The sequence below is a fragment of the Onychomys torridus genome, chromosome 6 (assembly GCF_903995425.1).
Source record: "Onychomys torridus chromosome 6, mOncTor1.1, whole genome shotgun sequence".
In the NCBI taxonomy this organism is placed as follows: domain Eukaryota; kingdom Metazoa; phylum Chordata; class Mammalia; order Rodentia; family Cricetidae; genus Onychomys; species Onychomys torridus.
Window position 1 is genome coordinate 135,183,492 of NC_050448.1, and position 21,975 is coordinate 135,205,466.

Consider the following 21,975-nt stretch of genomic DNA (forward strand, 5'->3'; position numbering starts at 1 on the left):
GATGAACTTAAAATACTGGAAGGTCTGCACCCAACATAGGTCAAAGCTTCCCCATGGCTTCATAGGTATAGGTCCCTCCCTTCCTTAAGTTTTCCAAAGCCTATATGCTCTGTTCTCTCCCTGAAACTTGAAGTTAAGTTAGGACAATTAGGACAGAACTGCATGCAACTAGCTGGGAAGAGTGACTAGATACTCCAGTTAAGATCCAATGATCCTCCCCACCCATTTCTTTTCTGAGGGAATGTCAACAAGAAGTCCAGTAGTGGTGATCTTTTGAAAGCAGGCACATCTGATGGTTTTAACAAGATGCAGCAATTTGGCTCAGGATAGGTTAACAGAAACCAAGTTCTCAGTCACTGTGCTGAGCAATTAGAGAATGGTAACAGCCTTTTTATTGTTTATTAAAGAAAGTCTGAAATCGGCAAAGGGTTCTGAGACTTTATGCAAATCTCTCCAACTCTTCGTTCATCTTAGTTTTTGTCATTTGACAAATGATGTTTGTTGCAGATATATTTTTAAAGATCCCAGTAATGATTTAAGTGTGTGGTCATGGTTTAAGCATAGCCAGGCGTCTTCTAAGGATATCACGGTAGATTTTCTTAAGGAAGGCAAGTTTTATAGGTAGATCTGCTTATACTCCATTCCACTCATGGAGGAAGACGAACTAGAACCGACATTTATTTCACTTAGACTCTAACCGTGGCTCTTACTAAAGTGTGTATGAGAGAGAAAGAAAGACAGGAAGGGAAGCTGAAGGGAAACAAACACATACAGAAGCCAGCCTTTTAGGTGCGGTGTCCCGGCAAAGCCCCGCCTGGTTTATATTGGTATTGCTGAAGAGCCCCTAGAATCAGGAAGAGAGAATCGTTTTGCTGCTGTGCTGTTCATGAGGTACACAATCCCTTTGGGTCTAATGTGCACAGTTCCTTTAAACAACATAGTAACTGACCTGGCAAATCCTGTACCAGCTACACAGGCTGAGCGTCAGAGCGCCTCCCCGTGCTCCACCCGGCTCCCCATAGGGGTTGCTACATCACGTGACTCAATGGCACCACCTATCAGCTTCGCTCTGAGATATTCAAATCAGCAGCGCGGCAGTTGTTCTGACACTTAAACCGGACGGCTTTCAGCTACGGGCTGTTTCAGCTGCCTCCATGGACTCTGCCTGGCGCTGACATGGAGGATCAGAACGCTCCTCTTGGGCCTTACCGGGCCACCAAGCTGGTAAGAGCGTGGACGAGCTGCTGGGGGAAAGGGACCAGGGACTAAGGTTTCCTCAGGGACCCAGAGATCCTGAGGATATAGGTGTATGAGGGACTTAGGTTTCCTGAGGGCACTTAGAACTGTTGGATTTATGATGAGCCAAGGATCTGATATCCTGAGGGACCCAAGGCACCTAGATTTCTGAGACAGGTACTGAGGGAATGTAGTCAGTAAAGGCACAACTCCTGTTCCCTTCTCTGAGTTGCACTCCACTCTGGTCTCTCTCTGCTTCAGATCCAAAAAGTGCAGTGCCCCAAAGCAGCACCACTTTCTGACTCTGCAGGACAACTTCTCTGGTGTCTTCTTTTCCCTGATTCTCAAATACCACTGTTAGCCACTTGTCATGTTTTATTTGCTGCCTCTCAGAATTAGAAATTAAAGTTTCAAATTGGAAGCCCAGGCATGGCAATTTGGCTTGCTGGCTCTATAAAATTTGTTGTAGGATGTGTATGCTAAGTAACACTAGGAAAGAACTGTTGAAACTAAACCCAGAATACTTTTAGTAACCACTGAGTTTGGTCACCAGGGCTGTGCATTTGGATTTCCTATCCTATAGAGTAGTGTACTTCTGGTTATATGACATTAAGAAAGTCACCTAACCTCAGTTTCCATATTGGTACAATGGGCCTGTAGTACATACATACTTTAAGAGATTTTCTAAAAAATATACTGTGTTGTAGTATACAGAACAATAAGTAAGTTATTCTCTCACAAATACCTGTCCTACTTTACCAGTGTGGAAGCCAAGGCTCAAAGAAGGGACTGTCCTGAAGACACATAAATGGTAAACGGAAGAACTGGAAAATGCACCTCGTTCTGGCATGGTGATCTGGACATATATTCTACTACTCAACAAGTAGTTGGTTGTTATATTTATCAATATAAAGGATAGAATTTAGTGCTGAAAGGTACTTTAATGAGGTAGTCTTGCCATACTAAAAATTTACTATCTTAGATGAAAGTAACACAAGCACACTTAAAAAAATTCACCAAGTACTTACTAATACTTTACATAAAGTAAGTCTTTTTGTTACCACAAGGTAGGTATTAATATAAGGATAGAGAAGGAAAGAACGAAGATTCATAAACAAGAAGTAAAGATGAAACAAATCCTCTCGGACTTTATAAATACACTGCCTTTCAGAACTATTCTGTGATGTCTTTGAGTGCAAAGTCACATGTCCTTTACTACTGTGTACTCAGGACAGTGGGTAGTAAAACAGTTCAATAAAGTTTCTTGAATGTAAGCCATGGAGATATGTGGGAAGAAAAGAAATGCAGTTACTGTTTTTCAGCAGTAAGTTCAGTGTTGTGATGTCAGGGTCAGACATATGACACAGCAGTAATATAATTAATAGTCTCATATCAGGTTAATGATCTGATTTCTAATGTATGACTTTTTTCTATTAAAAAAAAGTTATGTATTCATTGTATACTACCTACTTTACATTCTAGTTTTAATGTCTCAAATCTAGACATTTGACTGATTGAGGTTAGTTCAGAAAAGAAGTGTTTTTTTAATGCATAAGTTCATTAAATGTGCAATGAATTCACTTTGCTAATTTATTGTACCATTTTACATATTCTATGTTCATTATAGTTATCCATTTATTTACATATTTGTTTACTTATTTATTTTGAGATAGGTCTTTCTATGTGGTCCTGGCTGGCCTTAAACTCCCAGAGATCCACCAGCCTTTGCCACCATGCCCAGCACTCTAGGGATCCTCATAAGAGATACTGTACTAAATACCTGGCATTGAAAGCACTTTCCTATTGTAACTGTTGCATGCCAGAGGTTTTATTTGGCTAGTACAATAATTGAATACAGATTCTAGACAAAGTTGGTTAAACCTGGTCTTTTGTTACTATTGTTTGTTCAGATTTTATTTTGTGATAAGAACCTATAGCATCAGTTCTACTTTTAATTTTTGTACAGGGTTTCACTAAGTTGTGCAGGCTGGCTTTTAATTCACTATGTAGCCCATCTAGGACCTGAACAGAACAAACATCATGCCTCAGCCTCTGAAATTGCAGGCTTGCCTCACCAGGCCCACCTAAGCCGAGATTTGAATGCTTATGTTAATCATTTAGATCAGTAATTCTCAAACTGTGGGTTGTGACCCCTTTATGGGTCACATATCATATATCCTGTATATCAGATATTTACATTATAATTCATAACAGTAGTAAATTATAGTTATGAAGTAGCAATGAAATATTTTATTGTTGGGATTCACCACAGGAGGAACTGTATTAAAGGATAACAGCATTAGTAAGGTTGAGAACCACTGATTTAGATATATGATCCTGGTAAAGTTATCAATCTGTGCTTCCTTTTCCTTCTATAATAATAACTGTGGTGATATTTTATTTGTGTCCCTCAATAAAGTTTATCTGAAGCCAGCCACTATATTAAACATAGAAGTCAGGGCAATGGTAGCACACCTTTAATCCTAGCATTCAGGAGGCAGGAATCAGTCTGGATATTTGTGAGTTCAAGGCCATACTGGGAACAGAGCCAGGCATGGTGGCACACACCTTAAATTCCAACAGTAGTTAACCAGAAAGGTCTGGAGGTCTGGACAGACAGACAGGAAGTGACAGAGCTGGGCAGGAAGAGGAAGTGATGTAGCTGGGTAGAGAGAGGAAATGAGATGGCAGAATAGAAAGGCATATAGACATAGGTATACAGGAAGTAGGTCTCTTTGGCAGAGGATCTCGAAGTGGTAAGGACGTGGCTGGCTTCTTTCTGCTTTTCTGATCTCTTGGCTTTTTACCCCAATATTTGGCTCCATGTTTTTATTAATAAGACCATTTAATACTTCGTCCTACAAGTAACTTCATAAGACCGATATTTACAGTTAAAAATGAATATAAAGCATATCAGTAATATTAGTTAAAGTAAACAACCTAATAGTAAATGCTTTATCAAGGATTAAGAAACAGGTACATTACAGTTATTTTCATTTCTAAGTTTCCTATGTGAAATGCCCAATGAATGTATAGTTAAAAAAGATATTATTTTGGTGTGGTGGTATTGTGTTCCCCAAAATATTGTGCACCCTAATAAATTTATCTGGGGTCAGGGAACAGACAGCCACTAGATACAGACCCAAAAATAGTGGCTAGAAAATGGGTCAGATCAAGCCATAGCAGAAGCTGAGCGGTAGTGGTGCATGCCTTTAATCCCAGCACTTGGGAGGCAGAGCTAGGCAGATCTCTGTGTGTTCAAGGATACAGCCAGCATGGAGACACGCGCCTTTAAACCCAGAAAGCAAGCCTTTAATTCTAGGGAATGATGGCAGAAAGAGAAAGATATATAAGCTGTGAAGACCAGAAACTAGCAGCATTTGGCTGGTTAAGCTTTTAGGCTTTGGAGCAGCAAAGTTCAGCTGAGATCGATTTGGATGAGGACTCAGAAGCTTGCAGTCTGAGGAAACAAGACCAGCTGAGGAACTGGCGAGGTAAAGAAGCTGTGGCTTGTTCTGTCTCTCTGATCTTCCAGTATTCACCCCAATAACTGGCCTCAGGTTTGATTTTATTAATAAGACTTTGTAAGATTCATGCTACATTTTGGCACTAGAACTAATAATAAATTAGTGAGATATAAGATTTTATATAGCACAGGTAAGATGATTTCATCAAAAATGTTTACAGTATGATCAGCTGAGAAATAATGAATTTTCTTTGTCTAATGATTTTCTTTATTCCTTTTGGTTATTTTGAGATAGGGCCTCATGTAGCCCAAACTAGCCTACAACTGACTACATACCCGAATCAATGAGATTTCATTTTTTGCTATGATTTTTTTTAACAGTATTTTCCTTCTCTTCACAGTGGAATGAAGTAACCACATCCTTTCGAGTAGGAATGCCTTTAAGAAAACATAGACAACATTTAAAAAAATATAGCAATTGCTTCACTGCAGGAGAAGCAGTAGATTGGCTTTATGATCTATTAAGAAGTAATAATAATTTTGGTCCTGAAGTTACAAGACAACAGACTGTTCAATTATTGAGAAAATTTCTTAAGAATCATGTGATTGAAGATATCAAAGGTAGATGGGGATCGGAAAACCTTGATGACAACAATCAACTATTCAGGTACTGAATAGATATTTCATTATAAAATCTAATTACTTCTGATCCCAGCATTTCACTTAAGATACATAGTCTTCCCTGGTAAAGAAACCCCAAAATAGTTATCCAGTACCAAATGGTCCTCCCTGAAATCATACAAAACAAGTAAATTCATATGAACTGAGCAGGCTGCATTTATAAATTTAGACTAGTCATACACAATATACACATGAATTTGAGAGAGCAAGGAGGGATACATGGGAAGGGTTGGAGAAAGGAAAGAATAGGATGAAATCATGTAATAATATTTTTATTTCAAAAATGAAAAAAAATAAATAAGACAAAAACCTGATATTACAATGAAATTGTAGTTCTGCATTTGTTGCATTTTTATAGCAATAGCAGCTTCTTTCAGAGAAGTAATGTTTCTTTTATAAAGGTACTACTGCTCTTTTTTCCCTCTTTTATTGAAAATAGATTTTTTTCATACAACATATTCTGATTAAAGTTTCCTCTCCCCCACTCCTCCCAGTTCCTCCCCACCTCCACTTACACCCAGATCCACACCCTTTCTTCTCTTCTTAGAAAACAAAAGGTATCTAAGGAATAGAAATATAATAAAACAAGGTAAATAAACAAATCAATCAGAATGTGATTAAAAAAAAAAAAACAACCAAACAAGGAAAAGAGCCAAAGGGAAAAGTATAAGAAATGCATATAGTTGCAGAGAAAGACATTCACACCTCAGGAATCCCATAGAAACTTAAAATTGGAAGCCATAATATATATGGAAAGGACCTGTAATGTAGAAAAACAAAACAATGTCCTAACTTAACATTATGAAACGATGAAAGTTCAAAGATGCCATTGAGTTCATTTTGTGTTAGCCATGTACTGCTGGGCACAGAGCCTACCCTTAAGAGTGTTTTGTTTCCCCAGGAAGGCCCCCTTGGATAAATCTAAGTTTTCATTTTCAAGTGGCTATCAATTGGAAATAGCTTCTGGGCTAGGGATGGATATATGTCTAATTCTCTTTTCAGCTGTAGGACCCCATCTGGTGCAGACATGTATAGATCCTATGCATTTTGCCACAGTCTTTGTGAATTCATATGTGTGCCGGTCCTGTTGTGTCTAGAAGGCCTTGATTCCTTGCTACCCTCCATTCCTCTGGCTCTTATACTCTTCACATCCTCTTCCTCAGAGTTCTCTGCACCGTGAGGGGAGGAATTTGACAAAGACATTCCATTTACGACTGAGCATTCCAATGTCTTACTCTCTGCATAATGTCTGACTGTGTGAGTCTCTGTATTTGTTCCTATCTGCTGCAGGAGGAAGTTTCTCTTGATGGCTGAGGTTGGCACTGATCTTTGAGTATAGCAGAATGTTATTAGAAGTCATTTTATTGTTATACTTTTGTTTGTTTTGTTCTGTTTTCTCTGGCTTGTCTAGTCTCAGATTTTATTGGTTACTCCCACAAGCTTTGTGCCACCATTGCTAGCATATATTGTAGGCAGAACACCATCATAGATCAAAGAGTTTGTGGCTAGGTTGGTGTTTACGTTTCTCTTTTGATACTGCACAGAGTACCTTCATTTACTAAAGATGCTAGAACATGGGGGTGAAGGCTCTGTGTAGGTATCAACTCAGCCTTTCCATGTTCAATGAGTTGTGTGGGTGTTGCTTCAGTAACAGGATTTTACCATCAGTTTGTGGAGAGCTACCAATAGTCTTGACAATTATCCAAATTGTTTGGAGATTCTTATTGGTTCCCTTTGGCCAACAACTTGGTTAGATCTAACCCATTCCTAGTACTGGAAGTCTTACTTGTTAATGAGAGATGTCCAGTTGGGCCGCTGTCTCCCTGGTTATTTGGTGATTTTATTTAGTTTGCCTTCATATTTGTATATATTGTAGGAAGTTTCTATTATATTTCCATATGACCCTTCAAGTGGCCTTTAGTTTTAGATGTTCCTCCCCATATTCCCTTGCTTGCTTCCCTCTTCCCCCTCCACACATACACATTTGTCCATCTATAGCTATCTATTCCATTTCTATTTCTTTGGGAGATCTATCCCTCCACCCTGGTCCCTTGTTTTCAAGCTCTATGGGTTGTAGCTTGATTATCAATGACTTAACATCTAACATCCACGTGTAAGTGAATACATACCATATTTGTCTTTCTGGGTCTGGGTTACCTCACTCAAGATGATTCTTTTTTCTAACTTCACTCATTTATCTGTGAATTTCATAATCCCACTTTTTTTAAACAGCTGAGTAAATATATCACATTTTCTTTATCCATTCATCCATTGACAGACATCTAGGTTATTTCCAGTTTCTGGCTATTATAAATAGACCAGCAATGAACATTGTTGAGCAAGTGCCTCTGTAGTAGGATGAAGTGACCTTTGGATATATGCCAACAGTGGTATAGCTGTATCTTGAGGTAGATTGATTTCTATCTTCCCAGGGAACTGCCACAATGATATCCATAGTAGTTGTAAAAGTTGCATTCCCACCAGCAACCACATTCTCATCAGCATGGGCTGTCACTTGTTTTTTTTGATTGTGGTCATTCTGACTGGTGTAAGATGAAATCTTATGCATTTCTATGATGATTAAGGATCTTGAACATTTCTCTAAGTGCTTCTCAGCCATTTGAGTTTCCTCTTTTGAGAATGCTGTTTAGAGCGGTATCTCATTTTTAAATGGGTTATTTATTTACTTGGTTCCCAGTTTTTTGAGTTCTTTATACATTTTGCATGTTGGCCCTGTGTTGGATTTGTAGTTGAAAAAAATTTTTCTATTCTGTAGCTTTCTGCTTTGTCTGAATGGTGGTGTCCTTTGCGATACAAAAGATCTCAAGTTTTATGAAGTTCTGTCTATTAATTTTTGATCTTAGTGCATGTGCTGTTAGTGTTCTTTTCAGAAAGTCTTTTCCTGTGCCAAAGATTTCGAGACTATTCTCCCACTTTCACTTCTATTAGATTTGGTGTATCTGGTTGTGTAACTATCTGTTTTATTTATCTTTCCTTGAGAGATCTATCCCTGCCCACTAGTCCCTTATTGTCTATTCCCTTTCTGTCTCTTGTTTGAAAACAGATGAGAGAGGCTTCTAAGGAATAATAACAAAACATAATATAATGAGATAAAAATCTAACAAATTGGAGTTGGACAGGACAAACAAAGTATAGAGCCCTGGAGAAGACACAAGAATCAGAAATCTCTTGTTCGCAACTCAGGAGTCCCATAAAAACACTACTCTGGAAGCCATAATATATGTAGAGGACCTGGTACAGACTGGTGCAGGCCCTGTGCATGCTGCCTCAGTCTCTGATGAGGACTTTTTAAACTTCTGAGTAATATTCCAGTGTATAAATGTACCACATTTTCGTTGTCCATGTCATGATGGACATTTAGGTTGTTTATAATTTCTGGCTATTATGAATAGAGCAACAATGAACATGGTTGATCAAGTGTCTCTGTAGTAGGAAAAACATTCTTTAGGTATGTATTTGAATCTTGAAATAGGTCTATTACCGTCTTTCTGATGTACCACTAAACTGATTTCCATACTGGCTGTACAGTTTTGCACTTCCTCCAGAAATGGTTGAGTGTTTCCCTTCCAACATAATCTCTCTTATGTTTTATTGATTTTGGCCATTGTGATGGTATTATATGAAATCTCAAAGTCATTTTGATTTCTATTTTCCTGATGACTAAGAATATCGAACATTTCTTTAAGTGCTTCTCAGCCATTTGAGTTTCTTCTATTGAGAATTCTTTGTTTAGAGCTGTATCCCATTTTTTAATTGGGCTATTTGTCTTCTTCATGTATAGTATTTTGAGTTTTTTATATATTTTGGATATTAGCCCTCTATTTGTAGAGTTGGTAAAAATCTTTTCCCATTCTGCAGCCTGCTACTTTGTCAGGATAATGGTGTTCTTTGCTATACAGAAGCTTTCAGTTTCATGTATTAATTATTGCTTATAGTGCCTTTGTCACTGATGTTCTCTTCTGAAAGACTTTTCTTATGTCAATGAGTTCAAGACTATTCCCTACTTTTTCTTCTATGAGATTCAGTGTATCTGGCCATATGTTGAGGTCTTTGGTACATTTGGAGTTGATTTTTGTGCAGTGTGATTAGTATGGATCTATTTGGATTCATCTACATGCCATCCAGTTTGATTAGCAACTTTTATTAAAGATGGTCCCCTTTTTTTCATTGTACATTTCTAGCTTCTTTATCAAAAACCAAGTGTCCATAGATGTGTGGATTTTTTGAGGTCTTCAATTCTAATCCATCCATCAACATACCTGTTCTTGTGCCAATACCATGTTTTTTAATTTAATTTTTTATACCTCTGTAGTACAACTTAGGATCAGGGGTGATGATACTCCCAGCAGTTCTTTTATCATTCAGGAGTGTTTTAGCTATCCTGGGTTTTTTTAGTTTCTGTGTAAGGCTGAAAATTGCTCTTTCAATTTCTATGAAGAATTGTGTTGGAATTTTGATGGGGATTGCATTGAATCTGTAGACTGCTTTTGGTAGAGTGGCCATTTTTACTATGTTAATCCTGTCAATCCACAAGCATGGGAGATATTTTGATCCTTTAATGTTTTATTTAATTTCTTTCTTCAGAGACTTAATTTTTTAATCATACGAGTCTTTCACTTGCTTGGTTAGATTTACCCCAAGGGATTTTGTTATTTGAGGCTATTATGAAAGGTGTTATTTCCCTGATTTCTTTGTTATTCTACTTGTCATTTGTATATAGGAAAGTTACTGATTTCTGTGAGTTAATTTTGTATCCAGCTGCTTTGCCTTAGGAGCTCCCCAGTGTAAGTTTTAGGATCACTTACGTATACTGTCATTTCATCTGCAATAAAAGTTACCTTTTCTTTCTTTCCAAGTTGTATTGCTCTAGCTAAGACTTCAAGTAGTATCTAGAACAGGTGTGAAGAGAGTGGACAGCCTTGTCTTGTTCCTGATTTTAGTTGAAATGCTTTGAGCTTCTCTATATTTAAATAGTTTTATATATATATATATATATATATATATATATATATATATATATGTGCTGTAAATTGCCTTTATTATGTTGAAGGGTGTCCTTTGTATCCCTAAACTCTCTAAGACTTTTATCATGAAGTGGCATTGAATTTTCAAATATCTTTTCTGCATCATATGAGATGATGTAGTTTTTGTTTTTAGTCTGTTTATATGGTGTATTACATTTATTGATTTACATATGTTGAACCATCCCTGCCTCGTTATTTAATCCTAGTGGTGATCTTTTTGATGTATTCTTGTATTTGGCTTGCAAGAATTTTATGGAGAACTTTTGAAGCAATGTTCATAAGGGAGATTGGTCCTTAATTCTTTTGTGGGTCTTTATGGGATTTAACTATCAGCAATTGTGGCCTCATAAAAAGAATTGGGCAATATTTTTTCTGTTTCTATTTTTTGAAATAATTCAAGGAGTATTGGGGCTAAGTCTTTGAAAGTTTACTAAATTTTATACTAAAACCTTCTGACTCTTCAATTTATTTTGGTTAGGAAATTTTAATTACTGCTTCTATTTCATTAGAGATTATAGGTCTGTTTAAATTGTTTATCTGATCTTGATTTAACTTTGGTAAGTGGTGTATAACAATAAAACTATCTGTTTCTTTTAGATTTTCCAATTTGGTGGTGTACAGCTATTTAAAGTATTCTCTTGTGATTCTTTGTATTTCCTTGGTGTCTGTTAATGTCCCCCTTTTTGTCTCTAATTACTTAATTTGGATCTTCTCTCCTCAAAGAACCAACTCTTTGTTTCATTGAGTCTGTACTGGTGTTTTGTTTTGTTGCTGTTTTTATTTCAGCCCTTATTTTTCTTGCCATCTATTCTTTCTGGGTATTATTTCTTCTTTTTGTTCTAGAGCTTTCAAGTGTGCTGTTGTTAGTATGTGATCTCTCTGGTTTTTCTTTTTTTTGTTGTTGTTTTTTGTTTTTGTTTTTGTTTTATATGTAGGCACTTAGTGCTATGAACTTGTCTCTTAGAATTGCCTTCATTGTGTTCCATAGGTTTGGGTAGGTTGTGTTTTCATTTTCATTTGATTATAGAAAGTTTTTAATTTCTTTCTTAATTTCCACCTTGACCCATTTTTAATTCAGTAGAGAGTGTTTCAGTTTCCATGAGTTTGTAAGCTTTCTGTAGTTTCTGTTGGTGATAGCCAGCTTTAATCTTCGATAGTCAGATAGGATGGAGAGTATTATTTCAGTTTTCTTATATCTGTTGAGACTTGCTATGTCTGAGTCTGTGCTGTTTTGGAGAATTGTTCATGAGTTACTGAGAAGAATGTACATTCTTTTTTGTTTGAGTAAAATGTCCTATACATATCTGTTTGGTCCAACTGGTTTATGATGTCACTTAGTGCCAGCATTTCTCTCTTTAGTTTTGTCTGGATGAGCTGTCAATTGGTTTGGGAAAAGAGTGGAGTTTTGAAGTTACCCACCAATACTGTGTGAGGGTCAATATGTGATTTAAGCTGTAGTAGTGCTTTTATGAATTTGGGTTCTGTTTTGGCTGGTTTTGTGTGTCAACTTGACACAAGGTAGAGTCATCAGGGAGGAAGAAGCCTCAGTTGAAGAAAGGCCTCCATGAGACCCAGCTGTAAGGCATTTTCTCAATTAGTGATCAATAGGGGAGGGCATAGCCCATGGTAGATGGTACCATCCCTGGGCTGGTGATCCTGGGTTCTATGAAAAAGCAGGCTGGGCAAGCCAGTAAGAACTCTTCCATGGCCTCTGCATCTGCTCCTATCTCCAGGATCCTGCCATGTTTCAGTCCCTGTTCTACCTTCAGTGATGAACAACATTGTGGAAGTATAAGCCAAATAAACCCTTTTCTTTCCCAACTAGCTTTTTGGTCATGGTGTTTCATTGCAGCAATAGAAACCCTAAGATGGTTTCCTTGTGTTTGATGTATAGATGTTAACAATTGTAGCCAGGCGGTGGTGGCTCACGCCTTTAATCCTAGTACTCGGGAGGCACAGCTAGGCTGATCTCTGTGAGTTCGAGGCTAGCCTGGGTTACCAAGTGAGTTCCAGTAAAGGCACAAAGCTACACAGAGAAACCCTGTCTCGAAAAAAAAAAATTGTAATATTCTCTTGGTAGATTTTTTCTTTGATGTCCTTCCCTAACACTTCTGATTAGTTTCAGTTTGAGGTCTGTTTTGTCAGATATTAAAATTGCTACACCAGATTCCTTTGAATATCTTTTCTATCCTTTTACCCTGAGGTGATATCTATCTTTAATAGTAAGGTGTATTTTATGAATGTAGCAGAAGAACGGATTCTGTTTTGGAATCCATTGGTATTTTTTTTTCCAGAGTTGAGTCCTGATGTTGCATTATCAATGAGCAGTATTTGTTGTCAAGGTATGCCCCTCCACATCCTTCTTAATTTGTTGGTTTAATATTTATTCTTCATGTTTTCTTCGGTATGGGTTAGAGTCTTCAGTTTGAGTTTTTCCTTCTAGCACCTTCTGTAGAGCTGAATTTATAAATAGACACTGCTTAAATTTGGTTTTATCATGGAATGTCTTATTCCATCCAATGTAATAGGAAGTTTTGCATGGTATAATAGTCTGGACTGAAATGTGTGGTCTCCTACCTACAGTTTGTAGAACATTTCTCAAGGTCCTTCTGGCTTTTGTAGTCTCCATTGGAAAGCCAGGTGTTTTTCTAAAAGGTCTGCTTTTATATGTATTTTGTCTTTTCCCCTTGCAGCTCTTAATATTCTTTCTTTGTTCTTGTATTTAATGTCTTGATTATTCTGTGATACTGGAAATTTGGTGTTCTATATCCTCCTTGTACTTTGATAGGTACATCCTTCTTTAGGTTGGGTAATTTTTCTTCTATGATTTTTTAAAAAATATTTTCTGTGCCTTTGACCTGGGTTTCTTTTCCTTCCTCTGTTCCTATTTGATTTGGTCTTTCTGTGGTGTCCCAGATTTCCTGAATGCTTTGTGTCTGGATTTTCAAAGATTTAACATTTTCGTTGACTAAGGTATCCATTTCTTCTATTGTTTTGCCTTCAACAACTGAGGCTGTCTCTTCCATCTGTTATATTCTGTTGTTGAGGCCTTCATATGAGTTTTTCATCTGAGTGCCTAAATTTTTCATTTCCAATTGTCCCTCAATTTGGATTTTCTTTAATGATTCTATTTCTACTTGCAAATCTTCAATTTTTTCTTCATTTCACTCAAATGTTTTGTGTTTTCATGGATTTTTAAGGGAAATTTATTTATTCTTTAAGGACCTCCTACATATTTACATATTCATAAAGGCTATTTTGAAGTCCTTTCCTTGTGCTTCAGCTATATTGCACTTCTCAGGGCCTATTGTAGTATGGTTGCTTGGCTTTAGTGGAGAAATATTGTTCTGGCTATTTTGATTGTGTTTTTATGCTGTGTCTAGACATTTGGATTTAGGATGATCATAATTCTAGGTGCTGATATCTGGGCTTGTCTTTGTTGGGTGGGTGTTCTATTCCTTGGTTTCTATTGTTCTCTGGTTCTTAGGACAATGTGATGGCTATGAGTTGCCTCATAGGAATCCTCCTGAGATCCTGCCAGGTATAGCCACTGAGGGTTCTGGGTAGAGTGTGTTTTATTGGTATTGGGAGCTTAATACTTACGAGATGGAGATGTGCTAGAAATGAGGAATGCTGAGGGGAACCACAGGAGGAATAAAAGCAGGGTGTACAACCAGTATCTGCTCAGACCTGTGGGAATTGGGGCAGAGAGGAATGAGAGGCTACATACAGAAGGTGATCTGCTACAGAGTTGGGAATGAGACAGGAGGGTTGAGTTTGAAGGAGAGGAGGTAGAATGAAGATCTAAAGATTACCTACCTACTTTCCTGGCTTATTTGCTTCCCAGGGAGTGCCTATGGAAGCTACAGGCTGAGACAAAGGTGTGGGATGGGGTGGGCAGATGTAGAAGATCATGATCTAAAGATGGGAGCAGAGAGGAAGGTGAAATGGCAAAATAGGTGGTTTACTACAGAGCTCAAGATTTGACTAGGGGATTAGATTTGAAAGAGAAGAGGCAGAGTGAAGGTCTAGAGATTGCCAAGTATTGTTGCTCTTAAGTAATTTAAAACTAGAAAAACTGTATGGTTGAAAGTTGTGAGCTACAAAGTTCAAAATTTTTGAGTGTTAAATAGTATACAATAAAGTAGGAAGTCGGAAGGATAAAATATACTAGTAATTTTGCATGTTATGAAGTCATAACGTTTCAATGACATCATTTATCTTAAGTTTCATAAATTCTCTAATTGTAAAACAAATTCATGGATCCTTGCCTTTAAATAATATATAATTATTATAATAACATAATAAAATTATAAGAGTATTTTATGTAACAAATCCTAGTGCTGGCGTTGGTAGAGTGCTTATCCTCCATGTCCTCTATTCCCAAGGCCCTGGGTTTGGTCCAACACAACACACACACACACACACACACACACACACACACACACACACACACACACACTCATACACACACACACACACAGATACACACAAACAACAGGAAATCAACCACAGGATACAGAATCATGTACCTGAAACTGCTTAATTACGTGCTTCCCAGTTTAATCCCTAAGAAAGCTGATCAGGAATGAATTAAGCCCTATTTACAAATGAGAATATTGAGACCATACTTTGACAAATGTCGCTTTATCTTTCTGAAAGTTTTTTCTCCTTAAAGTACTGTATACACTTATCATATTAATAAACTTCCAAATCTCTGATCTTGGCTCCATCTTGTGCTACATGTTAGCCTGGCAGAAAAGCAGAAGGACAGATAATGCAAAAAAAAAAAAAAACAAACATAAAAGGTGCTTATGTTCTGGTAGTAGTGTTTGAGTCATACTGGATCCAGAACTCCCTCAAAAGAAGCATTAATCCATCTTAAAGGCCCCACTATCCCTAGGGATACAACTTCACATGACTTTCAGATGGGACACAATATAATACCTTTGTATCAAAGAATTTTCAACATACAAGTGAATTTCAGTAACAAGCATATTAATGGACCAATTGTGTGGCATTCTTTTCCCCTCTTAGTTATAGCATAGTAGTTTTGCAGTATGGGACCTATCCTTACTTTTGGCTTGTTTCTTCAATGTCTCATGTCATGTCTTGCTTTCCTGTAGGTATCAAACTTCTAAAATAAGTGTACCATAAGCTTTGGAGTCATTTTTTAAATTTCCTATTAGATATACACTTAAATATAGCATATAAAAATCACTATCATCTTTAACCTAAGTTTTTGTCTTCTTATGTTCTGTTTCTTCCCTATAGTTGCCTTCCTTCATTCAGTCTCTTCTCCACTTTAAATATGGTGTAATTATTAAACTCTGTTATACTACCTAGTACTCTGATCTGTATATTTCTTCCTCCAATATGAATATCCTTTATTAGATTTTTTTTTCTTACTTGAATTTTAAAATTGTATTTTATGTGTATGGGTGTTTTTTCTGAATGTATGCCTGTATACCAAATGTGTACAGAGATGACAAAAACCAGAGAAGGGCATGGGATCCCCTTAGATTGTAAGCCACCATGTGGGTGCTGGGAATCAGACCCAGGCTCTTTAGACATTCAACTAGTGCTCTTAACCACTGAGCCAGCACCCTTCACTGGAATTTTTATAGCTTATCAACTAATCTCACTGCCTCTAGACTTTCAATGATTGTCTTAGTTAGGGTTCCTATTGCTGTAATGAAACACCATGACCAAAAAAGCAAGTTGGAGTGGAAACGACTTACTTGGTTTACAGTTCAGCATTATTGTTCATCACTGAAGGAAGTCAGGAGAGGAACTCAAATAGGGAAGGATCCTGGAGGCAGGAATGGATGCAGAGGCCATGGAAGGGAGCTGCTTATTGACTTGCTTCCCCTGGCTTGCCCAGTCTTCTTTCTTATGTAATCAAGGACCACCAGCCCAAGGATAGCACCACCCTTTTAATCACTAAATCAGAAAGTGCCTTACAGCAGGGTCTCCTGGGGGCAGTTCCTCAAAGGTGGGTTGCAGCTGGAGAGATAGTGCAGCACTTACAAGCACAAACTATGCTTTCAGAGGATCTGATTTCAGTTCCCAGCTGAAGGTGAATCTAATGCCTGTGGCCTCTGAAGGCACCTACACTTGCATGATACATAATTAAAATTAAATATTTTCACAACAAAACATACCTGTTTTAAATACTTCATTATGAAAAATAAAAATCTAATAAGATAATCTAAAAATATTGTAGTAAAGAGCTTCTAATGCAACTAAAATATTAAATATAAATTTAGTGTGTGATTAAAAATACCAAAACAGAAAAATATATAAGGCTATGTCATTTACATATATTTACTGAAAGTCTAAACACATTAAATAAAAAGATAAGTTCGTGATTTCCCTTAGGAAAGGGTAAGAATTTAAATGGGCAAGGACTTTCTTGTACTTAAAAACAGGACAACTATTTGGTAAAATAATCAACAATTATGTTGCTTAATGGCTAAATATATATGTGTTGGTATATAGTCTGTTCTTATTTGTATCATTGGAATATTTCATATTAAAATGAAAAATAAAATGCATCATAGTCAAAAGAAGCAGGATACTGAGTTCCAAATTCTAAAATTGGAACAAACTATCAAAAGGCGAAAAGGCTGGAAATATATCCAAACTATGATTTTTTTTCCTTTTTTTTTTTTTTCTTTTTTGGCTTTTTGAGACATTTTCCTCTGTGTAGCCCTCGCTGTCATGAAACTTGCTCTGTACCCACAGACCTGCCTCTGCCTCCTGAGTGCTGGGATTAAAGGTGTGTGCCACCACTGCCAAGCTGTGATTTTGTTTGTTTGTTTTTTCAAGAGATTTACAGAACAGTATTCCAGAGCTATTATATGTAAGCATTACTTCTTCAACCAAATTAATCCTTACTGTAGCTCTGCATTGTACATAAGCAAAACTGAAATGTGTATATTAAAGAAAGCAAGAAACTATTAAAATACTTTAAAGGTTTAATGGTGATATTGATTTATCTAGAATCTTCAAAACTTGATAAAGTAAATCAGATTCTTTGAGTGACTTTTCAAATATACACTACAAGCTTATTTTATCACATTCTATTTAACTCCATATTATTTTTTTAACCAGATTTCCTGCAAGTTCTCCACTTAAAACTCTTCCACAAAGACATACAGAAATCAGGAAAACAAGCAAAGAGTACTTTTCCAAAGATAAAGACAGTATTTTTAAATTACGAAATTTATCTTGTAAAACTCCTAAAAAGCGTGGATTACATTTCTCTCAGGTAAAATATCCTTTTATTAACCAGTAGTTTTAAATAGCATTACTATGTGTTTGACAATAAGATTGTTAAAAGTAAATGATGCTTTAATATTTGAAGCCAAAACTGAAATCTCCTATATTACAATCTAAAATAAAATTAAGTGTGAATGTGTTTGGAACCTGCAGAAACAGTATTGAATACAGTAATGAGGTAAAAATGAAAATGATTGTTGTAATTTAATATTTGTCATTTGTTATTATTCCTATTTGGAATGTTAATCAGATATCCACCACAGTGATAAAACAATCTTGGAGAATCAATCTCCAAGTAGGCAAGTTAGACCTTAGATTTCTGAAGTTTCAGTCCATATTCTCTAGTCTCTGTTACTTTTTTGGTCTTATGACAAGAAACTGCAATCATAATAAGAGCATGTGTGGGAGGAAGCTACTTATGGAAACTGGACAGTAAAAGGAGGAAAAGGACCCTGAACTGGGATACTAATAGCTGCCCCAAAAACCTGTTGCCTATGATCCAACTTCTTTGCACCAGGCCCTGCCTCTTAAAGGTGGCACCAGCTAGTAGGACTAGGTTAGAGACTAAGACTTCAATATGGGTGATTTGAGTATATTCATTATGTAAACAGTAGCTGCATAATTATGTAACTCTTCAACTTGTCTCTGTCCCTAGTCTTTTATAATGACAACCAAACTATAAAGTACCTAGACATGAAGTTGATTTGGACGTGTTAGGAAAGGTGCAAAACTGAAAACAATTGCTATGTGTCCCATTACTTTTCAGACACTTTGTAATGCCACAGTAGACTTTAACTAATAAAACTACTAAGTATGAAAAATCCTGCCTCAATAAATAAATTAGAGATCATTCAAGGAAGACAGCTAATGTCAATTTCAGTTCTACACTCACAAAAAAAGAAAGAAAAAACCCAAACCAAACAAACGAAAAAATCCTGTGTTAAAAAGTGTTCAACATTGCTTTAGTTTGAGTATAGGCTGAAACAAACCTTTTTTTTTTTCCTTAAGGAAAATACAGAAAACATAAATCATGAGAGGATAATCAATGAAGACCAAGAAAACTCAGCTGACAACAGAGAAATAAACCAGGAAGATGTTGAAGAAGTTTGGAGATATATTATTATGATCTAGTAAGACAAAATTAAGCTATAGTTAAGATTCTGAAGTATGTGGATTACTGATTTTTTTCATCCAAATATGTAAATGAATAAGAACATTACTTTTAAAAACTTAGAATTTAAATAAGCTTGTATGTTTTCAGGTAATTAATTTTGGTGCAGATCCAGTATACTATAAGGAAAGTTTCACCCTTTAAATTAAAGTCATCACTGTAGATTCATATTTCTATTGGATTCTTCTGAATTTTGTTAAGTATATATGTAAAAGTAGACAGTAAATATAATCCTTGAATTGTTAAGAAAAACAATAAAGTACTCTGGTGGTTTTGTTTCTTACAAGTCATGCTTACATTTATATTCTATTCCTTTTATTTTATAAGGAAAAATTATTCATACTCTTCTTTTTAGCCTGCAAACCATTTTAGGTGTACCATCCATAGAAGAACTCATAAACCCAAACCAAGTAATCCCTCAATATGTAATGTATAACATGGCTAACACAAATAAGCATGGAGTGGTTATGCTACAAGATAAATCAGGTAAGCATTTAGAAAAGAATTTGGAATCTTTTCAAACTTGATAACCAAAGTTGTCTTTATAGAGAAATGTAGGGACCTAGATATAAAAGTAGAACCCTTTCCAAGGCCACATTCACTTAGTAATAACAATGGAATAAACATTATTCATGCTATCATAAATTATTTAGTTGCTAATATGAGTTAATATGTGACTTTAGAAAAATGACAAGGATAAGCATCCAAAATGTAGACAAAAATTTATTAACAACACTTGTGTTAAGGGCCTACAATGTGCCAGATATTTCGCTAAAGATTTATGATTGAGCAAGCTGGATATGGTACCAATTTAAATATTTTAAGCAAGCCTTCGTGTAAAAGTACTCTGATATTCAGACATAGTTAATTTTGGTCAGAGGCTTCATCTAAATCAGTAATAGTCACATAGCATAGCAATAGAACTAAAGTGGGGTAAAAGAGAAGTAGTGGAGCAAATAGAGCATTAGTTTATATCCAAATCACCCCTTCCCATATAATTAATTCTTGGGGTACTACTTGTTTTATGTATTATAGACAGAATCAAACTCTAGATATTTATAATTTAATTTTTTTGTATTTTAAGATATTGATCTGTCCTGAAATAGTAGTTAGCTCAGGTGGTAAAAGCCCTTGGTGCGAAGCCAACTATGACATTTTTTTGGAAAAAATACTATTATAAAAACTGTATGACTTAACATACATTCTTTGTATTTTTGTATCTAGAGGATCTTCCACACTGGGTATTATCTGCTATGAAGTGCCTAGCAAACTGTAAGTTAAACCACAAATAGTATGTGTGTGTGCATGTGTGCGTGTGTGCGTGTGTGTGCGTGTGTGTGTGTGTGTGTGTGTGTGTGTGTGTGTGTGTGTGTGTGTGGTGTATTATATTGAAAGTATTTAACAAGAATGAAGAAAATATTTTAAATTATGAGTCAAATGACAGTCAAGGAGAATTGATTATGACCTCTATTTTCTGTGTAAAACTGATTTTTTAATTATAACCTGTCATTTATAAATCATAAACTCATAGGCTTATATGAATTGAAAGGACTCAGGTAAAATCTAAACTACAGTGACTGCACACAATGAGGCCTATAGGCTAATTGGTGGCAGCTTAGAAATAAAACAGCAGGACTGGAAGAGATTAAATCAGAAACAAAGTTTCATAAAGCCCATGTCCCTCCTTTTCCATGACAGGTTACTTCATAGGATATGTTAATAGAAAAAGCTATTGTTTGTAATCTACAAACCAGTGTTAAGCATTTTATTGTTCAACCTTTTTCTCAGTAAAAAGTGGCTGGTTTACAAAAATCTTACTAATTTCAAAATAAAATTTAAAAATTGGCAGAGGTATATGCTTTTATGAATCGTTTATCTAATTATTCTTTACCAATAAAAATCAGGAGTCAGATATCGGAGTAAGGAACCTGAAAGATCAGAGAAGCTGCAGAGCAGCCACCAATAACTTCCTATTTCTTCTGTTCCTCCATCCCAAAGGGCTGAGATCCTCTCTCAGCCCCACCTTACTACTTCCTGTCCCCTATCTGCCCATAGTCCTCCAACCTCTATGGTTAATTTTGGTCAGCTAATGGCTAGCTCTGTACTCTGACAAAATGCAAACTTTATTTTCAGAATGAAATCAAAATATTACACACTTTTAAGTTGTCAAAAGTTAAAATATATTTTAGAAATTCTAGTGATAGATTCATTTTCTAGTTCTTTTAAAGTTAGTATTTTTGAAAATTTAATGGGAGTTTGTAAATGTTGATGATTATATTCCTTATTGTATGTCAGAATGACAGAATAGCAAAATAAATAGCAATTATATAAACAAGTTACAGAAACATTTTATTCAAGGAATTAAGATAAAAAGCCTAAGGTTAAGCATTTTGAATATCTTCTCTGCTCAACTGTCCTACTCTCCTATGACTCATGGTTAACAACACAGATAAGTATCCTCAGAGGCATTTATCTTCCATCCTTTGGGATTTGTGTTTTCCCTCTCTTCCCAGTTCATATTATACCTAAATGATAACAAATATATAACTTATTGGATTTCAGTTCATTGTAATGTATTTAACTAGCATCTATAACAGTGGTTATCAACCTGTGGGTTGCAGCCCCTCTGTCAAACCTCTGTCTCCCAAAATATTAACATTATAATTTATAACATCAAAATTAGGGTCTTTAAGTAGCAATTAAAATAATTTTATGGTTGGGGGTCATCACAATATGAGGAACTGTATTAAAGGGTCACAGCATTAAGAAGGTTGAGAACCACTGGTCTATAGAAAGAATAATCTTGAGAATTAGTCTGAAGAATACTGCCAACAACTTTTTTTCCAAAGTTGAAAATCAGAATTATCAGGACCTTCTGTTAATGCAAAAGACCTAGAACTCAAACCCAAATTAACTATCAATTCTTTGTTTTTCTTTCTAGTGAACCTGTGTTTTCTACATTAGAAAACTTACTAATGATTATTTTTGTATATATTAAAATATTTCTTATGTCTGCTTTAGAAAAATACTTTTTAAAAATCAATATTAGCTTTTAAACTATTATATATGTATGTGGTTTGCTTTTTCTTTAA

The 21,975-nt window shown here is 35.9% G+C and overlaps 1 protein-coding gene across 3 annotated transcripts in view; it reads left to right on the top strand.

The window, feature by feature from the left end:
- Nucleotides 1-1,176: 1,176 nt before the first annotated feature.
- The window catches only part of Depdc1 (DEP domain containing 1), a 29,558-nt gene continuing 8,759 nt past the window's right edge, over nucleotides 1,177-21,975 (top strand). For all 3 annotated transcript variants that reach the window (XM_036191463.1, XM_036191464.1, XM_036191465.1), the window contains exons 1-6: nucleotides 1,177-1,224; nucleotides 5,104-5,369; nucleotides 17,545-17,701; nucleotides 18,721-18,842; nucleotides 19,239-19,369; nucleotides 20,108-20,155. In XM_036191463.1, coding sequence (XP_036047356.1) covers nucleotides 1,177-1,224; nucleotides 5,104-5,369; nucleotides 17,545-17,701; nucleotides 18,721-18,842; nucleotides 19,239-19,369; nucleotides 20,108-20,155 — 772 coding nt within the window. The remainder of the gene's footprint in view (nucleotides 1,225-5,103; nucleotides 5,370-17,544; nucleotides 17,702-18,720; nucleotides 18,843-19,238; nucleotides 19,370-20,107; nucleotides 20,156-21,975) is intronic.